A 27330-nucleotide genomic window follows, 5' to 3' on the forward strand; every position below is an offset into this window, starting at 1 on the left:
GTGCTCAGCCAGCACGAAGAGGGAGAATCATTCCGGCTGGAAGGATTCAGTTGTCTGTGATGAAGCCAATAACTCGACAGCGGTTCCGGCTGACGCGCTGCTGAAGGTCCCAGTCCAGCCCCACACGGGACCCACTCAGACCCCAATCGGGGAATTTCACCTTTCATTTCAGGCTGGGGGGTGGCAGATCAACCAGTACCAGCTAAACCCGCACCAGATAAACCAGTACCAACCGCTGCAGCAAACCCAGAGCTCTCCCAACCCTCATTTCCTGCTGGAAATCCACTCTGCTGACACTTTGCCCCTCCCCAACTTCAACCAGCTCCCCACACACACAAAACAAACACCACAAACCCAGCAGGGCAGGAAACAACTTGCCTATTTCCCCCCCTACAAAGTCAGGGGTTCGGGGGGATGAAGGGGTGAGGGGTTCCTTGTCCTGCCAGAAGCTGCTGGGCACAGGCAGGGGGGTGCTTTGCATCACATCAGCCCAGGGTCCCTCTCCTCTGCCACGCCGGATGGAGGATGTCTAATATTTCTCCAGCTCTGTTGTAACACTCACACCATCTTGGGAGCAGGAAGCCCTAAGCCATTTCCTGCAAGGCATTGCTCTGCCTTTCAAATATTTTCAGCCTCAGCACGAGCTGTGTGAAACCAAACCTGGCAGCTGGAAGGGCGACAGCAGAGGAGGGGCCTGGAGAGAGAAAGTTCAGTTTGGGAAACCTACCCCAGGCCCTGCTGCCATGGAACAGAGAGAGGCTGTGAAGGACAGAAACCCTTCTCTGAAAGTGAGAAGGAAAAGCAGCAGCTCAGAACAAGGTTCTCTGTGTGTCCCCCAAGGGATGCAGCTCTGTGTCCCAGCAGAAAGCTGCAGCCATGTCCCCCTCGTCCCTGTGATTTGAGGGTTCCCCAGCTTTGTCCATTCAGTGGAGCCTGAACAACAGCTTTGGTCTGCTCACTCTTCAACCAACCAACTCACAGACTGTCTGTCCCTGAAAGGGGCTGAAATAACCCTAGAGAGACTTAGGGCAGAGAAGCCAAATGCTCATTGGAGCCTCAACACAAGAAGGACATGGACCAGTTGGAGCATGTCCAGGGGAGGCCACAAAACTGATCCAAGGGCTGGAGCATCTCTCCTATGAGGACAGGCTGAGAGAGTTGGGGTTGTTCAGCCCGGAGAAAAGGCAGCTCCAGGGGGACCTTATAGTGGCCTCCCAGTCCCTGAAAGGTGCCTGTAACAAAGCTGGGGAAGAGCTGATCCCAAGGGCATGGAGTGATAGGGTGAGGGGGGATGGTTTAAACCCGAAAAAGGGAGATTTAGGTTGAGTATTAGGACAAAGTTCTTCACTCTGAGGGTGGTGGATCCCTGGCACAGGCTGCCCAGAGAGGTGGTGGAGGCCCCTGCCAACCTAACGCATTCCAACATGACTCTGTGATTCCCCAAAACTCTGCAGAGTCATTTTGGGCCATGTCAGGTCAGAGCTGGAAGCCCCACCAGCCAGGCCAGTGGAGCTTAGCCCCATCCCCACATCACCCCTGGATCAAGGAGCAATCACTGCTCAGCCCCATCCTTTTGCCCCCTGCCTGAGCTCACACATGCAGTAGAAGGGTCCAGCCCAGCACAGCAACCCAGAGAGCCCCTTTTCCAGAGGAGACCACCCTGGCTCTTCCCTGGGAGAGCCCAGGGGGGTTCAGACAGAATAGGGCTGAGATTGAAGACATTTGGATGGAGCCTGTAGCAAGCAGCCAGGAAGAGGAGGGAGGTTACAGTCTCCTTCCTGGACACAGCCCAGGGATCACCCCTGCTTTTGCAATGGCTTCACAGAGGAGATGCAGCACAAACTGGGATGGGTTACCAGCACTGGTCATCTCCTCCCAGCTCTTCTTCTCCAGGTGACATGCACAGACACGTGGCCTTGCTACAAGGACATGAAGCCAAGCCACAGGGCCCATGAAGCAGAGAGGAAACCCCAGAGCTCCTTCAGTGCCACACAGGAACCCTTCACCTCCCAGCCTCAGGATGTGCATCCCTGGGCTGTAAATAAACTTTTATTTACTACACAAAGTAGGGCAAGGAGGACGTTTTCCCCTGGGGATGGTGGGAAGAACATCAGCATTGTGGCAGCGTCTCAGATTTCATCTGACTCCACAACACAACTCCTGGAGACCTCCACAGGAGTCCCACCAGGCATGACAACACCTCTCCCGTGGCTACATCACACCCAAGTCCTTCAGGACCCACTGTTCTCACTCCAGACTGGAATCTGTCATGGCCACAGCTCTGCCCAGCCACGCTACACTGAGGACCATCAGGTTTGGAGGGATCATGGCTGGAGCAAATTCACTTTCCACATCCCACAGAGCAACAGGCAACCCAAGGTCTATCCTCTGCAGACAAAGCCTGATGGATCCAATGCTCTCCTCCTCCAGGACCACCCGTGTGTGTCCCCGCTCCCAGCACTGACGTGTTCTCCTCATTTCAGAGCACTGAACTACCTAAAGCCTGAGCATCACCCTCAGCCCTCAACTGCATCCCCTCATCTTCTCAAAGGCCACCAAACGGCTGGACAAGGGATGTTGGGGGCGGTGTGACCCCAGGGAGGGCCTCAGCAGCCTGTGAACTCGGCCTCCCACTTCCACCCCCTTTATCTGCGCGTTGGGCTGCAGGAGGAAGCGAGTTCAGCCAGAGTTTGTCTAAACAATTATGTTGTATCAGAAAAGCTGCTCAGATCTACTCCTTTTTTTTTTCTTTCCCAGGACAAATCTGGACAACTCCAAGGTAATCTCCATTTTCCTTCCCATCTGCACAAGATGGAAGCTGGGGAGGAGGCAAAGAGCATCCCAACACACTGCCAGTGCCTGGTCCTCCCTCTGTGTCAGCAGTCTCATCAATCAGGAGGCAGCATCCATCTCCACATCTGCTCCCCACACATCCAAAGCTTGCCTTCCAAATCCTTTTTTCCCCTCTAAACTACAGGTTTTTCCAATTTAGGAGAAGGCAATGTGAAGAGCAGAGTAGAATGGAGAAGATTTTGATAGAGAAACCATTGATACCCTCCCTCTCCTCCTGGACAGCTGTGTCTTTGTAGAGCCACTCCAGTAAGCTGGGCAGAGCAGTGTCTCCCATCCTACACAACTCCACTGTACCTCTGCTACCAGCAATTTCCTTATCACCAGCTCAACCCTGAAGAAGAAAGGACTCAGTACAAGCACCAAACCCAAAGCATCTTGCCACATTCACCATCTCCTTGTTACAAAAGGAGAAACTGGAGTGGGGAGAGAGGTTCACCCAGGACAATGAGCAAGTGAACAGCAAAGGTGGGATCCTGGCCAGGTTCTCCTGCCATCCTACCTGTTGTCATGTCCTCAGTGTTCTTCTGGCTCCCAGTCCCTGAGCTGATTTCCATTCCAGGTGGGAGTGAGTTGCCAGTTAACAGCCCAAGAACATCACACGTGATGGAGGAAAGCAACCTCTACACTGTAAGAGCATGACCCTGTGCATCCATAGCTTCAGAGACCATACCAGGGACTCATCCTGTATTTCCATGTACCACAGCTGCAGAGAAGGGTTCAGAGGACATCACCCTTTTAGAGCATCAGTAGAAAGCAGCACAGCCTCCCAGATCAGAGCAAATAACAAGCAAAGTAAAGAAAAATTCCCACCCAGACTCATAACACGCAGGGGGAGCAAACACAGGCAGGGGCAATACCTGTGATGTCCACCCAGATATACCTGTCCCACATGAAACACACCCCAGGAGCATTCATGCTGGAGTTGAATTCAAGACAATTTAAGACTTGTGAGCTACCATACAGCTGTAACTGGGAAAGCTCCTTTCAAGAGCTTATGTATCATTAACTTTTATCACTGCCCTCTCCTCCTAGGCACCATACCCTCCTGGATTCCCATCTAATCTTCCTTCCCTGAGATCTCCCCAAACGGAGCTTTCCTTTGAGAGGAGGCAGGAATGTCTGCTCAACTCCATGCAGAGCAAGAGAGGAGGACAGGGGAGAAGACAGAGCCATCATAAAGTCAAAGCACTATTGATAAGCATCAAAGACAGTCTGACCCATGTGCTTAAGTAAATCATTGTCCACAGTGACCTGTTTGCAGAACAACCTGACACGAGGGGACCATGTTTGCTGGGGGATTAGCAGCTCGTGCAGCTCTGTCCTGCTGCAACATCACTGTACACCTCCTTCTCTTTGACTCTGGAAGTAATGCAGGAGGATGACTTGTGTGGAGACATCTCCAGCTGAACTGACTGCATGGGTTCTCCCCTTGCTCATCGATGGACAAAGGTTGGATTCTCAAACAGACAAAAGGATGTGGGTGCTCAGCTCCCCCTAAGTATTTCTGGGCCCCTTGGAAAGCCTCTGCAGACCCAGAAATCAGAGAACACCCAGGGGCTGGCAAGACCACCCACCTCAGACATAACCTGACCACTGTCTCTTGGGTTGAAAAGCTAAACATAAATCTGAGGTTCTGCTCATATTTGCTAGAGCATCAACAATCTTTTAACTTCAAGGTGCTGAAAGAGGCTTTGTTTCAGACATTCTTCAGCCATGTCACACAAATTGCCTTTGCTATGCAGAAACCAAGCCACTGCTTCCACACAGAAGAAACTGCAGACAACACAAGTCAAGGAGGAACCAGGCAACCCAAGATCCCCATGCTGTCACTCCTGCTCTGGCACAGGAACCCTACACAGCTTGGTAAAATCACTGTTAAAATGATTTGCTTTTCATAAATGCATAAACATGTGTAAAGTTTTGTTGTTTGCAGAATGCTTTGGACCAGAGCCTTCGGTCCAGTATTGTCTCTCATGTCCTGTACTATCTTCATGCCAAGATAAAACCAAACAATTCAAGAGAGTGGAATATTTATGTGTGCAACCCTGCAGAAATCCAGGGAACTTTTACACACACCCATTCAGAAGAGCAACGAAAGCAATGGCTCAAATTCAACTAACTCGAAGGAAAGCAGCTTCCTCCCCAAGTCCCTCCTCTAAAACCTGTAACAGATGGAAGAAAAACTGGGCCCAAAGAAGCCTGAGCACAGGCTGCAATCCAAGACCAGCTGCTTTTTCCATTTATAGCCACATTCACTTCGGTTTCGTCGCAGCATCTTGGACAATACAAAAGTGTCTGTGTGCCTGTTTGTTTGCTGGAGGAGTAAAGAACACAACTGGCTTGCTGTCAAGCTATCTGTTTTGCTCACAACAATGTTTGATCTTCTCAAAACAAAGTTATCTTTCTATAATCTCAATTTAGTTCCTCAAGTCCTCTTAACACAGTTTATAGAGTTGGCACCGTACCCAGCCTATGGTGTCCCTTCAATTACTGGCCAACAGAAACATCTCAGGCAGGGACAGAGGTCTTGAAATAGTTTAGGAGAGAATGATTTCTTAGCTACAGAAGGTTCATCACCATTGCCATCGCTTCCCTCCCCCCGCAGACAGCAGAGAAGTCACAAAATGAGTGGCCAGGCTTTACTGCAGGAGATCAAAGCAAACTCGTTGTTTTATCTCGGTCAAGATAACGGGTTTTATTTCCCTTATCAGCCTGTAGGATGATTAACCTAAATGTGAGAAAGCTTGAAGATGCCAAAGGAGTTGATTTGGGGGGAGCATGTTCCCCAGCACGGCTGACATGGGCCCCAGACGTGCAGATACCACAAGATAAACAGGGAAACTCTTGGGCCTGGCTCGTCCACGCCACCCTCAGCCAGGGCCGCATCTCCCACCTCCTTCCAGTGTCACTTGGACGCACACAGATCCAATGGCAGGCAGCAGGGCTCACCTGTGCTTCCCAACAAAGGCACCTCTCTGCCCAGGGGCTGCCTGGAAGGCAGTGGCTGCCCCAGTTTGCACACATGGAGGTGCAGAGCCAGGAGGGTGCTGGAGCTGCACAGGCCTCACGCCCCAACATGGATCCCACGAGTGCCAATGCTCTGTGGGTCACCGTCTGCCTGGAACAGGAGGCTTTGACCTCCACAGAGACTCGGGTCCTGCAAGGTTCAGGAGGCAAGGACACTGATGCTCACCCCCAGACCCAACCTTGCCATGGAGGAGGCCTGCCAGGTCATTGAGCCCAGCGCCAGGAGGGCTCTGCAGCTCAGCACCCACGGGTTCTCCCTCGCCTGGTCTACAACAATGCGAGGCAAGGAAGGGAAGTGGGAACTGTAACATTTCCTATGGGAAACTGTTCCTTCGCATAATGAAGCTCCACTGGGGAGCTCGCTGCTTCTCCTATGGGCCCTCAGGGACTTCCAACAGGGCAAACGAATTCTCCATGTGATGGCACCCAGGCCTGGCTGCCTGTATCAGAGACTGGGGGCAGGCAGGCTTGCTGCCTGGGTGGAGCACCCTCGTGGGACCACGATGGCATCCATGTACACTGTGCCCACGCAGACACAATGGAGGGGACACATGAAGGCCAACGTGACTGCAGCTGAACACTGTCTGTGAGTCTGGGAGCAGCACTGCTGGGGGGCAAAGCTGTGCAGCAGAAGTACTGCTGCATCTACATCATCTGGCCTTCACTGACCCTCAGTGCCCAAAACACATCCCAAAAGTAACTGAAGCGTGCTGGCCATCCTCTGCACAGCCAGGGACAGAGCACACGATGGGAGGGGGAAAGCAGAAAGCACCCGGCCCCCCACTGCCCTCCCCACGTGGGCAGGAGGCACGTGGGGTCCTGCATCAGCCAGCTGCTCTGTGATGGGATGGTTTCCCCCACACACACGCTCCCTCATTCCAAGTTACTGGCACTGCAGGTCTCCCAGTTTTCCAGATTATCTCATTTTTGGCACCCGAGTTGACAAGCTCTGCCCATCCCCCTCAGCCCCTCCACTCGGGCTGTAGGCGCTTTCCTGTTCAAAATAACAACAGCAACAACAACAAAGCCCGGCCCAAACGCAGCCCAAATGTGTCAGCTGGTTTTAAGGAAACATTTGTTTCCCTACAGCTTTAATCTCTTTGTACAGTTAAAGTGCAGCACAGCTCAGGGAACTGGAAATGATTACTCACTGCAGCTCCACTCAGCCCCGGCCTCTTCGGTTGCAAGACACCACAGAATCATAGAATCCCTGACTGGTCTGGGTTGGAAGGGACCCCAAGGGTCACAGAGCTCCAACCCCCCTGCCACAGGCAGGGCCACCAACCTCCAGGCCTGGAGCTACACAAGGTTGCCCAGGGCCCCATCCAACCTGCAATGGGTTGGGGATGAATATTTCTTGCTCTTCTAACCCACAAAGACACCTCCTGCCTCCTCCCCCACCTAGAGAGGACCACAGCTCCAGAGCAGGCTCAGCCTATGCCACCAGCATGATGAAGTTCGGTGCTATAATTACTCTTTTCCTCTGTGGTTTCCTCTGAACTGCCAAGCTCTGACTGCCCTTCTCCAACCAGCCTCTTCCCGCACAGGACGCTTTCCTGCACACCTTCAGCAGCCAGACAAGGGGTTAAGGGCAAGGCAGCTGAGCCCTGGCAGCTGGGGGAAGGCAAGTCCCACCACAGGGCTGGGGGCAGCTGGAGGCAGCTGCCTGCATCATCCCCTGCTCAGCTGTTTGCACTGGAGAGCAACCAAGCAATGGGATCAAGGGGCACCCAGTGCCAAGGAAGCACCTCCAGGTGGCCCAAACTCTGGACCTGTGAGAGGGAGCAGGACTTTATACCATGTGGTGTCTCTGCTGCAGGCAGCAAAGAGCCAGCACCTTCACTTGGGTGGATGTGGTGGGACCAGAGCTGCAGCAGAGCTGGTGAGCATCAGCAGGGCTCCTTGAGGTTATGTGTGGCCTCCCCAAAACTCCTCTGTGTGCTCACACCAGTGACAAGGAGAGATGCCATCCACCCACTCAGCATCACCCCAGGGTGTGTGCTGTGGACTAGGAGGAGGAGTGCCCTCAAATGGCAATAAAGGACATTGGACACAGCCAGAAGGGGACATGGGCTCTGGCAGCAACTCCGAGCTGTCCCTCTGTGCTGACACAGAGGGAGAAGGAGCCAGAGCCCCCCCAACCCCTACATCTCCTGGGTCTTCTTGGAGGCACGGAGACTGAAAGCCCCTTTTGTACCAGGTCCAAGGGCTGGCTCTCTCTGCAAGGCAGACCCCAGACAGCTGGGCTATTGGGCAAGATTCATCCCCAGCAGCTGTTCTGGGCTTCTGGAGTCCTTTTTAACACAAAGAGCCCTGCCTCTCCCCATCCCCAGGCAGCTGGGGGATTCAGCAGCTTATAAGGTCTTCTGCTCTTAAAGTGCCCAACCATCTGCAGTTCAGAGCTTGGGAAGCTCTGAACAGCTCAAGCCCAGAAGGACAAGGCTGAGCACCCTCCCACGGGAGAAGATGGGCCTCGTGGGCACCACGCACCCCTAAGGAGGGATCCAAGCTAAACCTCACCACTGGGCTGGGTCTGAGAGCTCAGCCATGCCCAGCTGAAAATGGACTGACTTGCTACCCTGAAGGCCTTTAAAACTCTTTAAACCCCAGCTCAGAGAAGCCACACCTAAGCCATTCACCACCCAAGCCTTACAGATCGGACATCAGCTCCACCCCTGACTCCTGATTTTATTTTAGACCAGATACACATGCCAAAATCTCCACAGACCCCATTACTACCCTGTGACCAGGGAGAGGAGATGGAACAAAGGACCATCCCGCAATGGGGCAAGACATGGGCTGGTGGTCCAGCTCCAGGGTCACGCACGGTCATCCCAGGTCCTGGCTTGGCCATCACACAACACCCCACAAGCCCTGGGGAGAGGCACAGGCTGGGGAGGGGAGGTGGTGTCCGCTGAGCGACTGCTGCATCCCTCACAGGAGAGCTCATGGGTGATGGGGAATGGAAAAATAATGAGCAGGCCAGAAGAGGGAGAAGAAGAAAGAAATCTCCCAAACCTTGGGGAGAAGAAGTGAGGGCTGGCGGGGGAGGGACGCTGGCTTTCATACGGGATTAATTGAATACAAGATGGAGCTAATCCAAGCCAGGGCTCCAGTTTAATGGTGGCTCTGGTCCATGATGTTATTAGACTTTGGCTCCAAGACAAAAAACCCTGACTCCTGCTAATGAAGAGGCTGTTTCTGCCTCACAGCCACAAGCAACAACACTAAACAACAAACCATCTCAAGACCACCTCCACAACGAGCACCTCGGAGGGTTTCTAGAGGCAGCACAGACGGGTGAGCCTGCACACGAGGCCTGAGCTGGCAGAAGTGTCATCTTTTGCAAGCGTCCAGGCTTCTGGCCTTGCTAACATCTCTTACTCAAGCTGACAGCCCTTTCAGCCAGGATAAACTCAAGGATAACAGCCATGGCTGTGGACACATCTGAGCACAGATCCAAGACCAGCCTCCAAGGGCATCACCCCCGCAACACTCAGTGTCTTCCCCTGAGCAGCTACTTGGAGCTGTACTCACCTTCTTCTCTCTTTGGTGGGCTCTCCATTGGCACTGGCTGCAGCTTTGGCTCTGCCTGGGGAGGTTGGGCAGCCAGGGGAGGCTCTGAGCTCTCCGCTTGCCGCGCCGGTGGGGCTGGGACCTCAGCCGCCTTCGCTACCTGGATTTCCACACGCTTGGTGCTCGTGTCGGGCACAGGAGCGTTGGAGGGCTCGGTTCTTCGCTGGGGCATCTCAGGGATCTTTGATGCTGGCGCCTCAACCCTCCGGAGACCCGGCTCCTGGGGCTTGCCGAGGGTGATCTCAGTCCTCCTTGGGGTGGGCTCAGGGGGTTTGTGCCCCAGCACATCTGCTCTTTTGAGGCCAAACCTCGACAACCCTGGGGTGGAGTTCTCCACCTGCTTGGATGAGATGTCAATGGAGATTTCTGTTCTTCTGGACACCGGCTCGGGCAGTTTGGGTCCAGCGAGCTCCACTCTCCTCAGAGAGGGCTTGGGTGATCTTTGGCCTGTGGGGTCTGCATGCCGGGTAGATGGCTCCGAATTCCTGGCACCGAGTTCCTGAAACTTCTGTGTGGAGCTGGACACGGTGGACCTGAGGAGAGGGTTCGGGGTCCGTCTTTGTGGGGTGGAGGAATTTGAAGACTGATCTACCTCCTCGACCTCAAAAGATCTTTTCAGAGCTGAAAAACACGAAAAGGAGTTTGGAATTTAGTTACCATCCACCTGAGCAACTCGAGAGACACATAACGGATGCCACCTGAGGCTTGTAACCCTGCTCTTGCTCCTCCACCTGAGGGGTCAGAACCCCATTTAATGCAGATGGGGACTGAGGGACAGGCTCTGCTTCTTCAGGCAAGTTACAATGCCAGTAACAAAGCTGGAACCAGAGCCAGGAAACTCAAACCCAGAGCAGAAACCATCCACGTGCTGCCCCCAATCCCACCCGCACCCCACACATGCTCAGAGGGGAGCCCCATGGCAGAGTGGAGCATGGCACAGGACTTGGAGGCAAACAGCCCAACAACCCAACACCTCCCTTTCCCTCTCATATCCAAAGGATGCACAGATAAACATGGGCTTCCCAGTAAGTGCTGCCAGCAAAATCCAAGTTGGGAATGGGAAAACAATCCCAGGAGAGCACCAAATCCATATCAACGCAGCAACAAAACCAAGGGGGACAGCCACAGAACTCATATCCTCAAAACCAATCCTAGAGGTCACCTGAGCCAGCCTGGAGTGCTTGGGGACACTGACATGTCCCAGTGCCCAGATGGGGCCAAGTGGGAGGCTTTAGGGACCTGCTGAAATCTAAGCATCATCACCCTCATTTCACCAAAGGGGAAGTTAGGAGGCAGAGAAACAGATGCAACATCAGATTAGATGTTCTGATTTGCAGGTGAAGAGGCAGCAGAGTCCCAGCTTCACCGAGCTCTGGCACCGTGCAGGACCTGGCTGCACTCACAGTAGAGCTGATGCACAGGTCCCTGTGCAGCGGTGCTCAGAGGGGTGCCTGTGCTCAGCTCTGCCCCCTACACAGGTCCTGCTCGGCATGCTGAGCTCCCTGTCAGGCAGGCTACATGAGAATGAAATCCCTGAGATCCCTCCTGCAAGCCAGAAGCGTGTCCTGATGGATGCTGCTGTCAGAGCTTCAGCTTGGGGACACAAGGCATCGCTGAGGGAAGCCTCCATCTGTGGAGTGGTGCTCCCACCCCAGACATGGGCCAGCAGCTGCCAGAGCCATGCCCTGGACTTCTACATGTCCCCCACACAGACCCCCTGCCCCACTCCAAACCTCATTAATTGAGGAGTAATTGCCCTTAAGCCCAGCAGATCCTCTGCTCCACTCAGGTGGAAATAAAAGAAATGGAAAGGGGGGACACAGAGACCCACCGAAATGCCACAGGCTGCCCACACCCCTGCGCCACCCAGCACCCAGGGGGTTGGGACAGGACAAGGAAAAGCCCCGGGATGCCAGAAGAACCCACATGAGCTGAAGCTCAGCCAGGGTGGTGACAGCCTCAGCGCGATGACAGCCACTCTCAGAAACAAGTCCACCATCCTTTACATCAAGAGAATGATACCACCGAGATTTCACCTTCAAAACCTCAGATCTGGGATGACTTGAGGCGCCAGGAGCCAGGGAGAGACTGGAATGCAGCCTTCCCTCTTCCAGGGTTGTCCACACACCTCCCAGCCACTGCTGGGGTGCATATGGAGGAGACCATCACACAGGAAGTACCTCCTCTGCTCCAAGGGCAGCTCCAAGCCCCGGGCAGGGCCTGGGGACCCTCCACCCCTCAGACACATCCATTCACCAGAGAGGAGCCATCTGGGCCCAGCCGGTGGGACAGGGAGCCCGCCACCTGGCAGCATCACTGGCAGATCCCAAACGCAGCTGCTGACACCCGCTGTCCCCCTGCTCCCGGCAGGGCTGGCAGCAGCTGCCTCTGCCCCAGGCCAGCAGCTCCCAGGGGTCCCAGAGGAGATGGTGCAGAGAGCAGGACTCTAGGAGCTCGAGGGGAGCACACAACGGGGAGGCACAGGGGAGTCAAAGTGTTAGGATGCAGGTCTGGGGCTGCTCTTCGGGTTTTTTTGGAGAGGAATACACAAAACCTGCTAAATACGAAGGCCAGGACAGAAAAGCAGCCAGAATGGGCTGGGCCTGGGAGCCTCCCTGTGTTAGTGACCCTCCCTGGAGCCCTTCTGTATGCGGGGAGGGGGTCCCCTGGCGTAGGCAGGGAAGGATGCACAGGGTGATTCACCCTCTGTATTAACCGGATGGAAACGGCACCGTGGCCACTTTATGGCTACAAAGAGAGGAAAGCACGAAGCACAACCCAACATCCACCATGCACAACCTGGGAAGGGCCCCGGGAGGAGCACTGAGCGACAACACGGTCTGTCCTGCACCTCAAAAATACTCAGCTGTGGGCAGGAGGAGGAAGGGAGGCAGCCCAGAAAAATACAGAGCTTCTTCCTCCACCTCACCGCTCGCTTGCGGAGGAGAGATGCTCTCTGCGGCAACCACTGTGCTTGGCACATCTCGTGCACTGTGGGTCTGCATCTCGGTTCTCAGCGTCCCCAGAACATATTGCTTAAAAAGAAAAAAAAGAAGAAAAAAAGAGGAAAAAAAGAGGAAAAATAAAGAGAAAAATAAAGGAGGAAAAAGGAGGAAAGAAGTAGGAAAAAGCGGGAGGGAAAGGAGGGAGGGAAAGAAAAAAAAGTCTAGGCTTGCGAGCTGTTCTGTCATGTCTGTAACTCTCAGGTCTCCAAACCTGAGCTGGAGCTCGGACTCTCCAGATGGACTTTTCTAATGTTTTCCTTTTCCATCGAACCTTTAACCCAGAAATTAAAATTCTAGCTTTTCCCCCCCACCAAATTCCCAAGTTGAAAGCAATGCACCAGCCCAGCCCAGTTGACATTTAGCAGGATAACAAGGGGAGCAGAGGGGATGCCCTGATGGGAGCCTTTCCCCAGCCTTGAGCAAAGCAGGGGTGGGAAGAGCAATAGAGGACAGGGCCCAGCCAGGGCTGCCAGTTCCCTGATGGATGGGATCTCACCATTGTCCACGTCAGGCTTTTAAAACCTGCTTGTCACTACTCCAGCCAGCCAGCTCAGTCTTCATTTATTCCCTTCAATAAAGCAGCCTAATAACCCCATGACAGATGTGTCTGGAGGACAGTTTGGAAATAAAACGCTCTCAAACCTGACAGCAAAGGAAATGCTGGTGAGCATCTTTCCTTAGTGAATGTCTCCCTGGAAATTTCTAAACCCCAAGTGGTTTGGGGATTTCTTTTTGACCTGATAATGAGCTTTGGATAAAAACAGCCCAGCTGACCTTCAGAATTCACTGTGTGAACCACCTCCATCATCTCAGCAACTTGGGAGTCCCCCTGCCACCTGCTTCTGCCAAAAGAAATGGTGGCACCAAGCAAACAGGTTGTGAGTAACTTGATGGCAACGCTGGAGCTGCTGCTCATGGCCTTTGCTTTTGACCTCAAAGTCCTCAAAGCCCAGGGTAAAGCTGCCCAGTGCCACCAGCACGGCCATCCCCTGCCTTTACCAAAGGGCAGGACTGACTACAGCATCCCACAGGGGATTTTCTCCAGCTCCTTCTGGGCCTCACTGCAGAAAGGAGAAAAAAAGGTCAAAGCCCAAAGGTGAAAGGACACAAGAAGCCTACAGAAGAGCTGCAAAACCTCAACTACAGCCGCAGCAGACTCAAGCCATCCCATGCCAGCTGTGGCCCTGATGGGCAGGATGATGGGTATTGAGGGGCTGGGCAAGGATCCGTCACCCCAAGGGAGGGTTGGGAATGGCTCAGCAAGATTCTGGCAGCAAAACCATGAGGACTCTCAGGTCCCAGGGCCATTCCCTCCCTAGTGGGCTCACTGATTTGCCAGGGGACAAGCTGAGACCTTGCAGACCTGTGGCTCTCTGCAGGATGGGAAGTTCATCTCGAACCTCTGGTGGCACAGGGATTTTGGCATGCAGCTTTTGCTGCTGGCACATCTGGACACTGCCCTGAGTCCAACGTGGTCTGGAGACAGTCAGACATCCCACGCACATGAAAGGAGAGGGACTGGGACCCATGGGGTCTGTTTCCACACCCACTGCCATGAGCACGATCTCCAGGGGTGCCACCCACAGTGACAGTGGCCCTCGGTGGGACCAAACACAGCTGCAGCTGCCTGCTGAGCATCACCTCTCTCCTGCTCCTTGCCCAGAGGAGAGAAAAGGACCTCAGGAAGTAAAACAACCCTCAAAAAAAATTAAAAAAAAAAAAGAGAAAAAGCTTAAAAATAGCCTGTCCTGCCCAGAGCCAAGAAAGGAAAGTAAACAGCCTCTGCTCCAGATGACCCTCCTCCCAGCTTCCTGCAGGGAAGCTGCCTTATTCATTACAGCACCAGGAGCTGAAGGCAGGGCAGTGCTGTGAGGCCCTGCACCCCGCTCCCACCCCCAGGGCACTGGAACCAGCACTGGGGGGACATGGGGTCCCACCCTGGCAGTCAAGACTAATGGTCCACATCACCACGGGGCTCCGGATCTGTATATCCCCAATACCCTAGGCCCAGGTGTCCCTGTTCTCAGCAGGGTTATTATCTCCACTATGATGTTCTCCAGTGGGGGGGTTGTGCTAGCAGGGCTTCCCCAGCCCCACCGGCAGCATCTGATCTGCTGGCTGGTGCTGGAGGCAGCTGGCAGGGAAAGAGGCGGAGGTGCGGAGCATCGCCCTTCCTCCTCTTCCTCTGGAGGTGCCCGTGTGAGCTCAAACCGGTGTTACCATTGACATATGCTTCCTTTTAACAGATTCCAAACCAATCCAGGCAGCTCTGGCTCTCTTTGCTGCTGCCAAAGGCAGCAGCTCCCCTCCCACAGCAGGGAAAGCCCAAAATCCCCTAAAATGCATTTTCCAAGCACTTCCTTTCAGATCCAACCTCTACCCCACCAGCCTCTGCCCATGGCCATCACCCCCAAGCTGGGACCTACTGGCCAGTGGTGTCCCTTTGGGACAAAGCTCTCGAGGTAGCGGTGTTCTGCTCAGCACCACCAAGCTGCAGTCCTGCTCCACAGGGCCAGATGGGCAGGATCAGTTTAAAAAATACCAGCATTAACCCTGGCATGTGAGGTAGGCATGGACTTTCTGAGACAGACCTGATGCAGGCAGCTCTGCCAGCTGCACACAACAGCAGCAGGTCCTGCAAACCCGCAGTCTTGACCCAAACATGGTCCCTGCCAGCCAGGCACTCTGGGGCAAGGAGCACATACCTTCATCCCTGGCTCAAACACTCCCCAGGCGCCCACAGGGCCTGAGAAGTAGCAAAATATTGATGTGTCTCTCTCTACTTTGTGCTGCAGCTCTAGGGATGTCTGCTCGGTTGCTGCAATCCCCTGACACCCCATGGCCAGGGATCAGCAAGTCACACGCCACCAGTTAAAGCCACTCTTCATGGATCTTGCAAATTGGGACGAGAGGGCAAAGGTCTGGTTCAAATCCCAGGAGCTCATACAACAGCCAGGATTTTTTTCCAGAGAAGTCACAAGTGGCACGGATGGGCTCTTGTATTTACACGCTCCTCTCCCACAAGATGAATCCCTCCTTGGGGGTCCCCGCCGAGCCAAGGATGCCCAGATGCTGTGTAGGGCTCTGGCTCCTGCCCAAGGTCTCCACATCTCCCAGTGGGAAGCACCAGGGTTACACAACACACCATCCACTATGGCTCATCCCACCCTGCAGCCCAGCTCCGAGCACCCCATGGAACCCCAGGTGGGTCAACAAGGGAACATCTGCTCCTTCCCTTCCCTTTTCCAAGCAGAATACCCAAGTAACAGTCGAGGGGATGCTTTATACAAGGAAACCTCTATGCACAGCGCTCAGGAGGAGACCAAAATAAACAGTGAGGGTAGCTGGCTCCTCCGGGACCCGCTTCGCAACCAGAGCCTCGGGCTGTGCCGTGGCCACAGCGCCCAACTGCTTCCCATTAAACATCCTCTGCCCCTCACCAGGTCTCTGTAACCCAGGGGTTACGTTTGCTTGCTTGCTTAAGCAGGGAAAGCTTTCCTTGGGTTTTTGGACACATAAGAGCCTTATGGGAGCGGGGCAGGCAGGGCCCCGTTCCTTCCCGCGATACAATGGCCCCGTTTGAGAGCGCTGCCTTTCCCTAAACTGCTACCAGATGGTCACCTCCTGTTCCCAGAGAGGAAAGAGGGGGAGGCTGCCGGTCTCATCTTTCAAGGAGCCCTTGGAAACCCAACACAGCATTAACCACTGGCGGCCCTTAAAGCTTCCCAGACCCCCGTCACCAGGCAGCAGGATGCTCGGGGCGGTTTTCAGCCCCGATCCCAGTGCAAAGAGTGTGGTTATCCACGTTACTGCCTGTGTTTGGCTTATCCAAACCCACCACCCCTGATGCCACTCAATAGCTGCCACCAGCCACTGCAGAGGTGGACACGTTTCAGTGATCTAAAGGCTCAGCTACAGGGACAAGTCAGAAATTCTTCCTGTACCTATAAGGCAAATATACATTGTATGTTAAGCCTGAAGGTCCTGCAGTAGAAGGGGAAGGGAGCTGCACCCCAGCTGCAGGGCCAGAGCAGGAAATCTCTATCCCATCCTCAACAACAAGGTGCTCCCAGTTGCACCAAGCCCCTCTGTGGGGTCAAAGCCATGGGGCTGAGATGGGAAATTCACTGGCAGTGGGGGCAGCGAGCAACACTACACGTGCTGGCAGGACTCTGTGAGTGCACCAACAGCCTCAAAAGGCCCCATGAAATTCAGATCCTCTCTTTGAGCTGGAGAAACGATGGCAGGACACTTTCAAAGCACCTTTCCCAAAGCTACTGGCCATCCAATGTAAAAGAGAAGAGCAGACAGGGTTGCTGGATCCCTTCCCTGTGTTTGCCCCAGGAGGTTACACACCTTTCTTCTACCAATAAACCAACCCTGTTGCAATACATGCATATAAACACGTATCTTCATATACATATATGTATATAATGACAGTGTGCTATTGTAGCCTGACTCTTAGGCTACCTTGGGTCAGGTTATGAATGGTTTATGCACAAACAAATCCCTTTTCTGACTTTACAAACAACATTCAGAAGAAGCAGCGATGGATTGCATGGTCTGGCACGAGTCCTGTGTAGAAGATAAGGCTGGCAACACACTGTCCATATGCAGTGCCTCCCTGAACCGTGCAAACCGTACCAAGAGCTGAGCTATGGAGGAAACATGGGGATAAATCCAAGTTCAGGGCTCTGACATGAACCACAGCTTTTCCAGCAGCACTTCGCTCACACAAAGCAAGCTCCAAACCAGCCTGAGACCAAACCCTCACTTACCAGAATTGAACATACAAAGGCAAAGCTGGGACTAAGAATAGACAAACACAAAATCCACACTCAGATTAATTCAAAATCCCAGCTTCCCAGTCCCTGTAATGCATTTCTACAGCCTTTTTGCTATTCTCCATTACACTTTGTGTTTTTTAGAACCATTAACCCTCAGCAAAATGCTTCCAGATCAGACCAGTATATTTTACATCAGTATATTCATTGCATTCTTGTACAGAAAATGACACAAAATACAGGGTATCCAGCCCAGCAGATTGCATTACTGGCTCTGCCACAGGCTCTCTGCAGCTTTTGCCTCCGGTCTCTGCTCCAGTTTCCTTTCACAAAGGGGGGAGGAAGGAGAGAAATAAATCCCAGCTCCTCCCAGGGGACCACAGATTTGGTTTGCTTCAGTAATATTTCTAAAACACCTTAAAAACTGTTACCCAGAAGGCAAAAGTGTGATGCAGATGGGTCTTGCAGACACCAGACCACCAACTTCTGTGCTGGTGCCCACACTGGGGGTAGGAAGCCACAAGCACCCAGACACCATCCTGTGAGTCACGGATCCCAGCGCCCACACAGGGCACCCCGGGGGTGACTCAGGTGGGTGACAGTGAAGGGGCAGGGGGACTCAGCAATTAAATCATTAAGTGATTAAGTGGGAAGGTGCTCTGATGGGTGGTGATGCAACACGCTGACTACAAGCTAAAGAAAAGGGTTAGTCAGAGTGGGGCAAGGAGGGACGCAGCCTGTGCCACCCACTGAGTGCTGGTGCCACTGCCCCCAGCTCTAGAGTCTCTGTTCCTTGTCACAAGAAAGACTGATGTCCCAACCCCCACATTCTCTCCATGCTCCTTCCCTTCCCAAAGCAGTAAGCTGGCCAGGACACAGCCCTACCCCATGCAGCAGGTCCTGACAAGCCCACCCCCGTCCTGTGAGGTGCTCCCGTGATGGACCCTGCCCCTCGCCAACCAGTACATCCCCACTGGGAGCTGGGCTCAAACCCATTGACTCATTTTACAGGCTTCAAACAAGCCCGACCAGGATGTATTTGGCTCGTTGCCTCCATATCCCACCTCTGAAGACCCAGAAGTTGCCAGAGCTTGCTGCAGCAGGAAGAGGGAGGCTGGGAGAGAGCCTGCACAGTGGTCCTGCAGAAGGACATTGCCTTAAATACCGATTATCAGAGTCAAACATGAATATCTGGAGTGATTATGGACTCTGAAGTCTCTGCTATTGCCTTTGCATTTATGACAAGTTGCAGCCCAGGCTTCATGGCTGCTGTCTGGGTCCTGGCTCCTAGAAAAGGGTGCTGAGCAGCTCCCTGTGCAGAATGGCTGCACAACAGAAACCCAGCACCCAGACAGCATGGCCATGGGACTCCTGGAGGTGCCAGGACTTCACAGCAGGTCACTCAAACCGTCAGGCATGACCTGCACGTTCTAGAGCTGCTTTCTACTCACTCCACTGGCAGAGACCACCAACAGGCAGCGAGCAAGGAGTAAAGTTGGAGGATTGCTCCACTGTAGGTGAGCTTCTTGCTAAGGGGAAGATGCTACCAAGATCCCAGAGCCTGGTGACAACTTGCAAGTGCCAATATGGAGTTCACACTCCAAAACCTTGACTTCCCTCCAGGCACCAGCACTACACCAGGCTGGCCCTGGTGTACACACTCAACCTCTCTCCATCCCCTCCCACCCAGCCACTCTGAAAGGTTTCCTTACGATTAGCACAACCCTGCAGTCGCTTTGCCCAAGACCAATCTCAAATGGACAGCAAGCCCTTGCCCGTACCAGCCAACACTGGAAGCCCTCCATGCTGACACAGAGCCAAGGACACTCTGCTCCATGCTGCAGTGGTTGCCCGTCCCCAAGGACAGGCAGCCCAGCCCTCCTTACATAAGATGACTATAAACAACAACCTCCGGATGATCCTACATCCTAACTGGGGCCAGAGGTTATTCCCAGAGCCCAGCTCGTGTGGATGGAGAGATCCACGTCCCATTCTTTCCTTTCCCACTCCCTCACAACCTTTTTATTCCCAAGGAACTAAATATACATGGGGAAAACAAAAAAAAGCACCCAACCCAAAACAAATCACCACAACTGTGGGTCTCCACTGTTGCAATCACTCTGTGATTGAAAGGCCAGTCTTGTGGGGAAGACACAGCTCCTGCCTTCCCACCAGGCCCTGATCTAGCAGAAAACTCCCATTCTTTTGTCTCACATTCAGAAACTTAGATAGAAATGAAATAAAAGTCTCCAACGTGCCTGTAAAGCTTGTCTGTGATGGTATCAGAGGTGACCAGCTGCCTCAGAGCAGCACAGCTACATCCATCAGCTGGGAGAGCAGCCTTGGCTCTACCCATGCAGGGCTGGTGATGAAGAGCACCAGACAAGCCTAGTTGCAGTTCCAGTTCTCAGGACAGCCCAGGAAATCCAGTAATTGCCATTCAGGAGCTTTGCTTCACTCCTGGGGTTGAGATGATCCAAGACATAATCTGAAAGATCTTTTTGCATTTCCTTTTCCAGGCACTGAACCTCCACACAGGTGGGACCGTGAGTCACACACCCAGACTACCAGCCCACTCCTACCTGGTGAGCCCTCATCCTGCTAACCCACGGCAGGGCTCGGGGGGGAGACCCCAAATCCAAGTGAGACACTTACACAGACACGAAGCACATCCCCTCTCCGGGGGCTTTTCACCATATTGAATTCAAGCCACATCACCCACATAACATCACGACCATCCCTCTGGCGCGTTCCTGCTAATATTAGCAGCAGGGCTGAGTCCCAGCAGCCGCAGCACGTGGCAGCAGCTGCTCCCCACGGCAGCAGGCATGCCAGCCCCCAGCAGCCCAGGGGGACGCATCGTGGCCACGTGTCCCACAGACAGCCTGGCCATTTGCTCAAAGAAATTTTAAGGACGGGTCCATGAGGTTCATGTATGTAGAAAAGGCCACTCCTAATAGAGCCCCCTCCTGAAAGCAACCTGGCTGATGGATTTCTGTCTTGAATGACTCTTGAAACCAAGATGGAACTTAGCACAAGGCATCAAGACAAAGTTGGCTGAGATACTAGAAATATCCTGCACTGGGCAGAAATATCTGTCTGTAGGGAAGGTGTCCAACCAAGAGGAATTAAAAGAATTAAAGAAAAAGTAACCAGAGCAAGTTTCCTGTCAGCCCCTGGCAGGGCCTGAGGCTCCTTAACCTCGGTGCCCAGCTCCATGCTGCGGTGCGAGGGCTTGCTGGGCAGCGAGCACGTGGTCCTCAAGGGAGCAGGGTTACATGGAAAGGGTCAATCAGGGATTAACCACCATCAATGAGGGGCATCCCGTGGGTTCTGCAAGCCTGGGTCCCCCCAGGCTCCAGCCCCACACACCATGTTGACCCCCATCACACCGCCCTGCCGCTCCGTGTCCTTACAGCCCCGCTCAGCGCTGCCCGTCTCCTGCAGCTCGTGCTGGCTGGGACATTCTGTGTTCCAGCTTTATGAGGGAATGAGTGTGGTGTTGACTGATGGCATTGGCAAAGACAAGGAGTGCTCAGCACCACTGCTGCCAGCTCACTGTCAGCGACTGCCAGCAAAAATGCACCTCAGTTACCCCAGGACTCTGCTCAGCAGCAGCCACATCCCACTGGGATGCAGGGCTGGAGCACATCTCTTCTGTCTTACTACAGGGCAGTAGAGCATGAGTGCACAGTACTTTAAATCCTTAGCAGGAAGATGAGTACCATGCTGTGGAGTTATCTTTGGGTGCCATCACCACCAAACATGGCTGTGAGAGGGAACATCCGGCCCTGCCCGCAGTAGAACATCACAGGCACCAGTGCTCCTGTATCACTCCACCTGAACTGGAGCAGGATGGTTTGGGGCTCACACAACATTAACATGCTGCATAAGCCTTCTACCACCCAGGTTGCTTTGCTGCTCCTTTCCTCAATCCTCGGGGGTCCCTGTCTGAGACTCCAGGGAGCTGAGCAACCCGCAGCCCCCTCCAAGGCACGGGAAGAGCTGCTGCAACTGCAGCTGAACCAGCCATGCTCCCGCAAACCTGCCAAAATCTATAAACCCAAGGGCAGAACGATTATGCTCTGTAAATCCTGGCAAACCACAGACCTAATAATGCTCTCCCCCATTAGAGATGAGGAAGCTCTTGCCAGTCAAACAAGCAGGATTAGCGCCCTCCTCCCAGGACACACGTACTGCTGCCTGGATGCGGCCATCCCCAGCACGTCATTGGGCACAAGGAAGAACGCACTCTGCTGTGCTGTGTTTCCCTCTCACATGTTGCTTTGGTTTGGAAATGAAACTGGTATTGAGTATCTTGTGCTCCTTCCCCCTCCCAAACAGCCCTCGCATCCTCCTGGGGCTCAGACAGGCCGGCAGCTCTCACACCAGCAGCCCACAGCTGAGCCCACAACTCCCCTGCCTTCTGCAACCCAGCAGGTACAAGAAACCTTGTCGGTCCTAAGCCAAGGAGGGATGCTGTGAGGAAAGCAGGCTGGGATGCTACAAGAAAAGCCAGCAAGAGCAACCAGGGTGATTCAGGAGGGCAGGCAGCGCATGACCGGCAAGAACAAAGAGGGCTCAGGCTGCTGGGTGATCTGGTGTTCCTGCTCCACGGTATTCTTGGCTGATCTTTCCTGCTTGGCCAAGAGCTGCCTGGGGCCAAGACACCCACCCAGCAGACACGAACACTGCATCTCCTGCCCTACAGGCTAGAAATTAATTGCCTTGTTCTTGGGAAGCTGCTATATACAACCCAGAAAACTAATTAAATTGTGAAACAGTAGCCCGGATCCCTGCTCAAGGGCAAGGCCAGAGCTTTTGGCTGCAGATGCAGAGAGCTTTCCCCAGCCTCTCCCTCTGCACAGGCAGGAAAGAGCTCCACAGACTGGGAAAAAAGTACTAATCGCACTGCGGAGCGGCTCGGTGCCACCGAGGAGCACGCACAGCTCCAGCAAGCAGCCCCAGGGCTCACAGCAGAGCCTTTATCATATCCAAGTAGGGAATTACTCATTCTTCAGGGATTTAAATGCAATCGGGGCAGGCAGAGGAAAGGCTGTAATTACATCAGCCCTCGGGAGCCCTGCGGTGGGCAAGCTCATGGGCTCCAAAGGACAGTTACAAAGGCGACGCTGAACCTCGAGTGCCACATGGTGTATTTGGGTCACTCTCTGTGCCCCATCACTTGCTAGTCCCAATCTTCCTAAGGGACAGGACTCCTCTCAGCCTCCTACTAAGCCCTCCGCTCCAGACTTCAGCTGAAGAAAGCCCAGAGTCTGGATAAAGAGAACACAACTGTGGCCAAACTTTACACGCCGGGGGGCTGCAGAGACCCCAGCTCTGCCACCCGTTTCCTGCCTGACCTGGAAGAGGAATCCAAGTATTCTCAGCTTCCTCAGCTACCCAGCAGGAAAACCACTGCCGTGCTCCTTTCCCGAAGGCAGGGCTGGATTCACCAGGAGACAGGGAACTCATTCCACAGCTACACACACAGCCCCTGAAAGAGCTTTCGCCGCAGCCCCCAGATCTTCACCATTTCTTAGCTGTGCTTTTTTTCCCCTCCTTCTTTCTATTTTTTTTTCTAGAAACCACTGCGTGAAGCTCACTTTGGGCCTCTGCCAGGAAACGAGAGTGCGCAGGGACTGAGCTGCTCCTCCAAAACTCTGGTCAGGAAGATGAGCTCCCCCAAGCCGCTCTCTCAATGCCTGCTCCAGCCGCAACCCTCCCCAGCCCCTCTCCTGTCTGTCTGTAACTCTCATACCCATCTGGCAGCCTCACGCCTCTCTGCCAGCTTATTTTCCTTGCCCGAAAAAGCCAGCGAGACCCACAGACACCCGGGGAGGAGGAGGAGGCATCGCTGTCCCCACGCCAAGGGGGCTGCGAGGAGATCGGCGAGCAACGCAAGGCTATCGGGCAGCTGGAGCTCCGCCACGGGACAGCCACAGAGCTTTCTAGGGCGGGCAGCTCCCGTTATGGACATATTTGAAACTCGGGTCCATTATCCACCTCCAGCTATCCCAGGGCTGTGTCTGCATCCAAAACCCGGGAGTCAGCAGCGGGGACGGTGCCTGGGGCTCCGCGGACTTTTAGGCGCGCCAGGCATGTGTTTTCAGCTAAAAAAAAATCTACGTGAAACTACTCGGGAAGGGAAGGAAAGGGAAAAACATCCCGTAAGAGCCTGCCTCAGCAGATAACAGCCGGGCGCAAGGCTGCTCTGAACAAAAGACACCGCAGCCCGTCCCCGGCTCGGGGCGGGCTGGAACCGGGCGCTCTGGGCACCCCGCGGCTCCCAGCCCGAGCCACCCGGGGCGGCCGCGACCCGCGGTGGGGCCCCTGCAGAGGCCAAGTCCGTGTGTGCGTGTCCATGTCCCTCCCGGGCACCTCCGGGACGGCAGCAAACGGGGGAGACCAGACCCCGAGTGGGGCTCAGCCCCGCTCCGCCGCTGCCCCCCCCCCCCCCATCCCCCCAACCCGGCGAGGGGAGGCTCCGCGCTGCCCGGCTGGGGACGGCAACAACTTCTCCCGCTTCCCCCCCACCCCCCATCTTCCCGTTTAACCTGAAAAAGCGGCACCCCCGGGGCCACCCACCTTCGAAATCGGAGATGATGCCCTCCAGGTGGGCGTTGACGGCCGGGTCGGCCATGGCGGGGCGCGGGGCGCTGCCCCCCGGCTCTGCGGGGCGCGGGCGGGCGGGTACGCGCAGCCGCCGCCGCCTGCGGCCGAATGAATGGCGGAGGGCGAGCGGCTGCGGCCGCCCCCCGCGCCGGCGGGCAGCCTGCCATGCCGCCCGGCCCGGCCCAGCCCGGCCCAGCCCAGCCCGGCCCGGCTCGGCCCGGCCCCCTCGCCGCGCACTGGCTGCTCCCCACGCCCGTCACGCCGCCACCACTCACCCCCCACCCCCCCCATCCCTCCCTCCACGGCCACGGCCCCTCGGCGGAGCGACGGGAGGGACCCGGGGGCGGATGGGACCCCCGCGGGAGCCCAGGCACTGCCCGCCCCGGGGCAGGGTGGGGGGGAACAGCATCTCGCAGACCGGCGCTTGGGCCGTGTCCCCCCCAGCCCGTCTGTGCCCCAGGGAAGCCCCCCGAAAGGGACGGCACCAGCCTTAACCCGCGGGTCGCGCCGCTGATGTTCTCCAGCACCCACAAGCCATCCGCTCCTCAGTTTGCCCCGGTTTGGACAGGAGCGATCCAGCCCCCCTACTCTAATTCTGTAATCCCTCACACTCACAGCACCAGCGCTAACCCATCACCACCCCACCCAAGCCCCTTCTCCAGCCAGCTCGGGAAAGCCACCTCAGAATCAGAGGAAGAGGCTGCTAAACCTTCCCCAGAGCCAATGTGGGGCTGGGGATGTGGGTGCTGAGCCCCATGATGCTGCAGCTCGCTCCTCTCCAGCCACAGCCAGCGAAGCCAGCACCAGCCCCTGCCACAGCACTGCTGCCTCCTCTGCAGCTCTCAGTTTGTGCATCACCCTGCTTGTTATCTGATGTTTCTCCCTTCCCATGTTGATTCAGACCCTGGCCTCTTGACCCTCTTTTTATCCTCCCCACCCTGTGTTTTATAGCATCATTTAAAAGTGATGATACCCACTGAAATGTGTCCAGGCACATCAACAGGAAAAGAAGAATTAATGGGCTGGGGCTTGAGTCCACTCTGGGTGAACCATAAAGAAAAAATTATGCAAACCAGTAGTACTGCTGCCATCTGGTCCTGCAAAACGTACATGCTTCACCACTTACATCACACTTTTGATTTTACACTTCCAAAGTCTGCAAACACCACAGACACCCCAAGAGTGCCTGCGACCCAGAAAACGAAACCAACAGCACCAATTTCCCAGGCTCAACAAGTTCCAGGTCCTCTGTGCTGTTAATGGCTTGAGGTTTTCATCCAAGGAAAGGCATTCCTTTACAACATGAGAACTGTTTAAATAGTCCTGAGAACACACCTTTAAAGCAAGCATGGTTTTTCAAGGTAGACACAGTGGTTTTCCTCCCCTTTCACAGGCAGCAGCGCTCAGCTCTTTCATTTCTTGCTCTCCCAGTGATGTCAGAAACCAACATACCACAACAGCACAGAGAAGAAAAGGCTTCACATCTCCATGCAGTCTGATATAGAAGTGTAAGTGCCAGCCTGTGTGATACACCATCTGACTGTGGCTCCCCAGCAGCCCCACCGCCTGAGTGATGCCTGTTCCTGGTGCCCTAGAAGGGAACAGGGATGAACGTGGAGCGGTGGCTCTCGCCCTACTGAGCTCAGGTGTTGTGTCCCTGCTGTCCCCACATCCGCACACGCTCTGCAGGGAGCGATGGTGGCTGTCACATCACACAGCATCACATGCTGGCTGACCCACACCTGTGCCATCGGCTTCCCAAAGCAAAGGGGGGTGTTTTTCTCAGGGGCTTGTGGGAAGGTCACATCCCCAGTCCATTTCAAGCAGGTAGAAATGTAGCTGTAATAATACACTTGGTTACCAGAGGAGAAGAAAAAAGCTACTTTGTTAGAGCTGCGGATGGAGGAGCAGAACCTCGAGCCGCCTTTCAGCAAAGCTGTTAACCATCATAACTCCTGCTCTCATCACAAGGTTGCAGAATGGGTTTAAAGGAGAAAAAGAAAACAAACTAAGCAAGACAAACTCAAAATCTACATTGTAAAAAAGATAAAACCCACCCCAATAGGGTCGATCTGAGGAAGGTCAGAGCATGTTTTTTGATGTTCAGAGCCTCTCCCCCTTTGCAAGCCCCCTGAGATTCAGCTTGACCCACTGCTTGTGGTTTGGTGGCACTCTGAGCTGGGTGTCACAGGCGTCAGGGTGGCACTGTGATGGGGATTCTGGTTTTGAGCTCAACTGGAAGCAAGAAGTAAACCACTAGAAAAATCCCCGTGTGATGGATTGTGACCAGCGAGCAGCACAGTGACAGCCACCGCTCTCCTGACGCTGGGGAAGAGGTTCACAGCTCCTCAGCAGAAGAGTTTGAGGCAGTTTGGTTTAGCCCCAGTTCCCTGGGTGACTCCGCATTTCCTAAGCAAAGACCATGTTATCATCCTGGATCTAATAAAGGTTTAGCAAATCAACAGCCCTTGAGGAGAGCCCCAAGAAGTGTGAAATAAAATATCCGGGCTCTAAGTAGGAGTTCATTTTCATTAAAACCAGCTGGTTAATACTGCACCCATGTGCACCTAAGGCACTGAGAGGGGGGAGAGGAAGATGGAAAATTACAGCAACTAAAGAATAACAAGAATATCCAGGGCTCTAATAGTAAATATTTAAAGCAGGAAGGTATGTAAACAACTCACCCCACAGCACAAAACCCAAGTGCCTGCTAGTAGAGGAGGAGCAAGCTTTGCTCAGGGGAGATAAACCCATCTTTCTCTTTCCTGCAGACTTTCCTGTACCTTTATCTGATTTAGCCACAGTCAGAGACATGGCTTTACAAGAGCCAAAAATACCCCCCAAAATAAAATCATTCCCTTGTGCAGCCAAGGGACATGATGACTAAACACCATTGCATCTGGTTTTCTCGCTGCATCCTGACCTCGAAAGCTTGTGTTTGGCTGAACACTTCTAGAAAGGCAGGAAAAGAAGCTGAGCACCCAGCCCCAGAGGGATGGGAAATCATCCACCTCCACTGGAATTTGTTACTGGGGCTCCCCATCAGCACAGCACATCATGTGTGTCGTATTGCTCATCCCAATGCAATTTTGGCACAGGCCCTGCTTTGCCCTTGTCTTGTAGATTGAGGAGATTAAGGACCCTGAGCCTTCTCCTGATGAAAGATCTCCCACACTGATCACATCACCCACCTTTCCTTTGATAAACTAATCAAGTTCTGTCCTTTGTGTCGTCGGTCCCTCAGTCACTCACCCAGCTCTCCTGCTCCTTTCTCCCAGCACCTCACAAGCGTTTGCCATTGGATTTTTATTTCAATAAAGACTGAGAACTCACTTTTCAAAAGGAAGACAGCAGATCACATCTCCCTTGACTGCTGCTCCCCTTGCTTACACAACCAAGGGTCTCACTAATGGTTCTGTACCGTCTTGGAGGACTCACCTCGAGCTCCTGGTCAGCTGAGACCTTCGGGA

The 27330-nt window shown here is 54.2% G+C and overlaps 1 protein-coding gene across 2 annotated transcripts in view; it reads right to left on the reverse strand.

Moving 5' to 3' along the window:
• Window positions 1-27330, reverse strand: part of SEPTIN9 (septin 9) — a gene marked incomplete at both ends in the record, with an annotated part of 129449 nt that overhangs the window by 42235 nt on the left and 59884 nt on the right. Inside the window, 2 exons of one of the 2 annotated variants that reach the window (XM_084273344.1) lie at window positions 9418-10077; window positions 23834-23888. In XM_084273344.1, coding sequence (XP_084129470.1) covers window positions 9418-10077; window positions 23834-23888 — 715 coding nt within the window. Of the gene's footprint in view, window positions 1-9417; window positions 10078-23833; window positions 23889-27330 lie in introns of those variants that run through there. The other variant, XM_084273343.1, reaches the window with a different exon arrangement.

The sequence above is a fragment of the Gallinula chloropus genome (genome assembly GCF_964237585.1).
Source record: "Gallinula chloropus genome assembly, chromosome: 20".
Taxonomy (NCBI): domain Eukaryota; kingdom Metazoa; phylum Chordata; class Aves; order Gruiformes; family Rallidae; genus Gallinula; species Gallinula chloropus.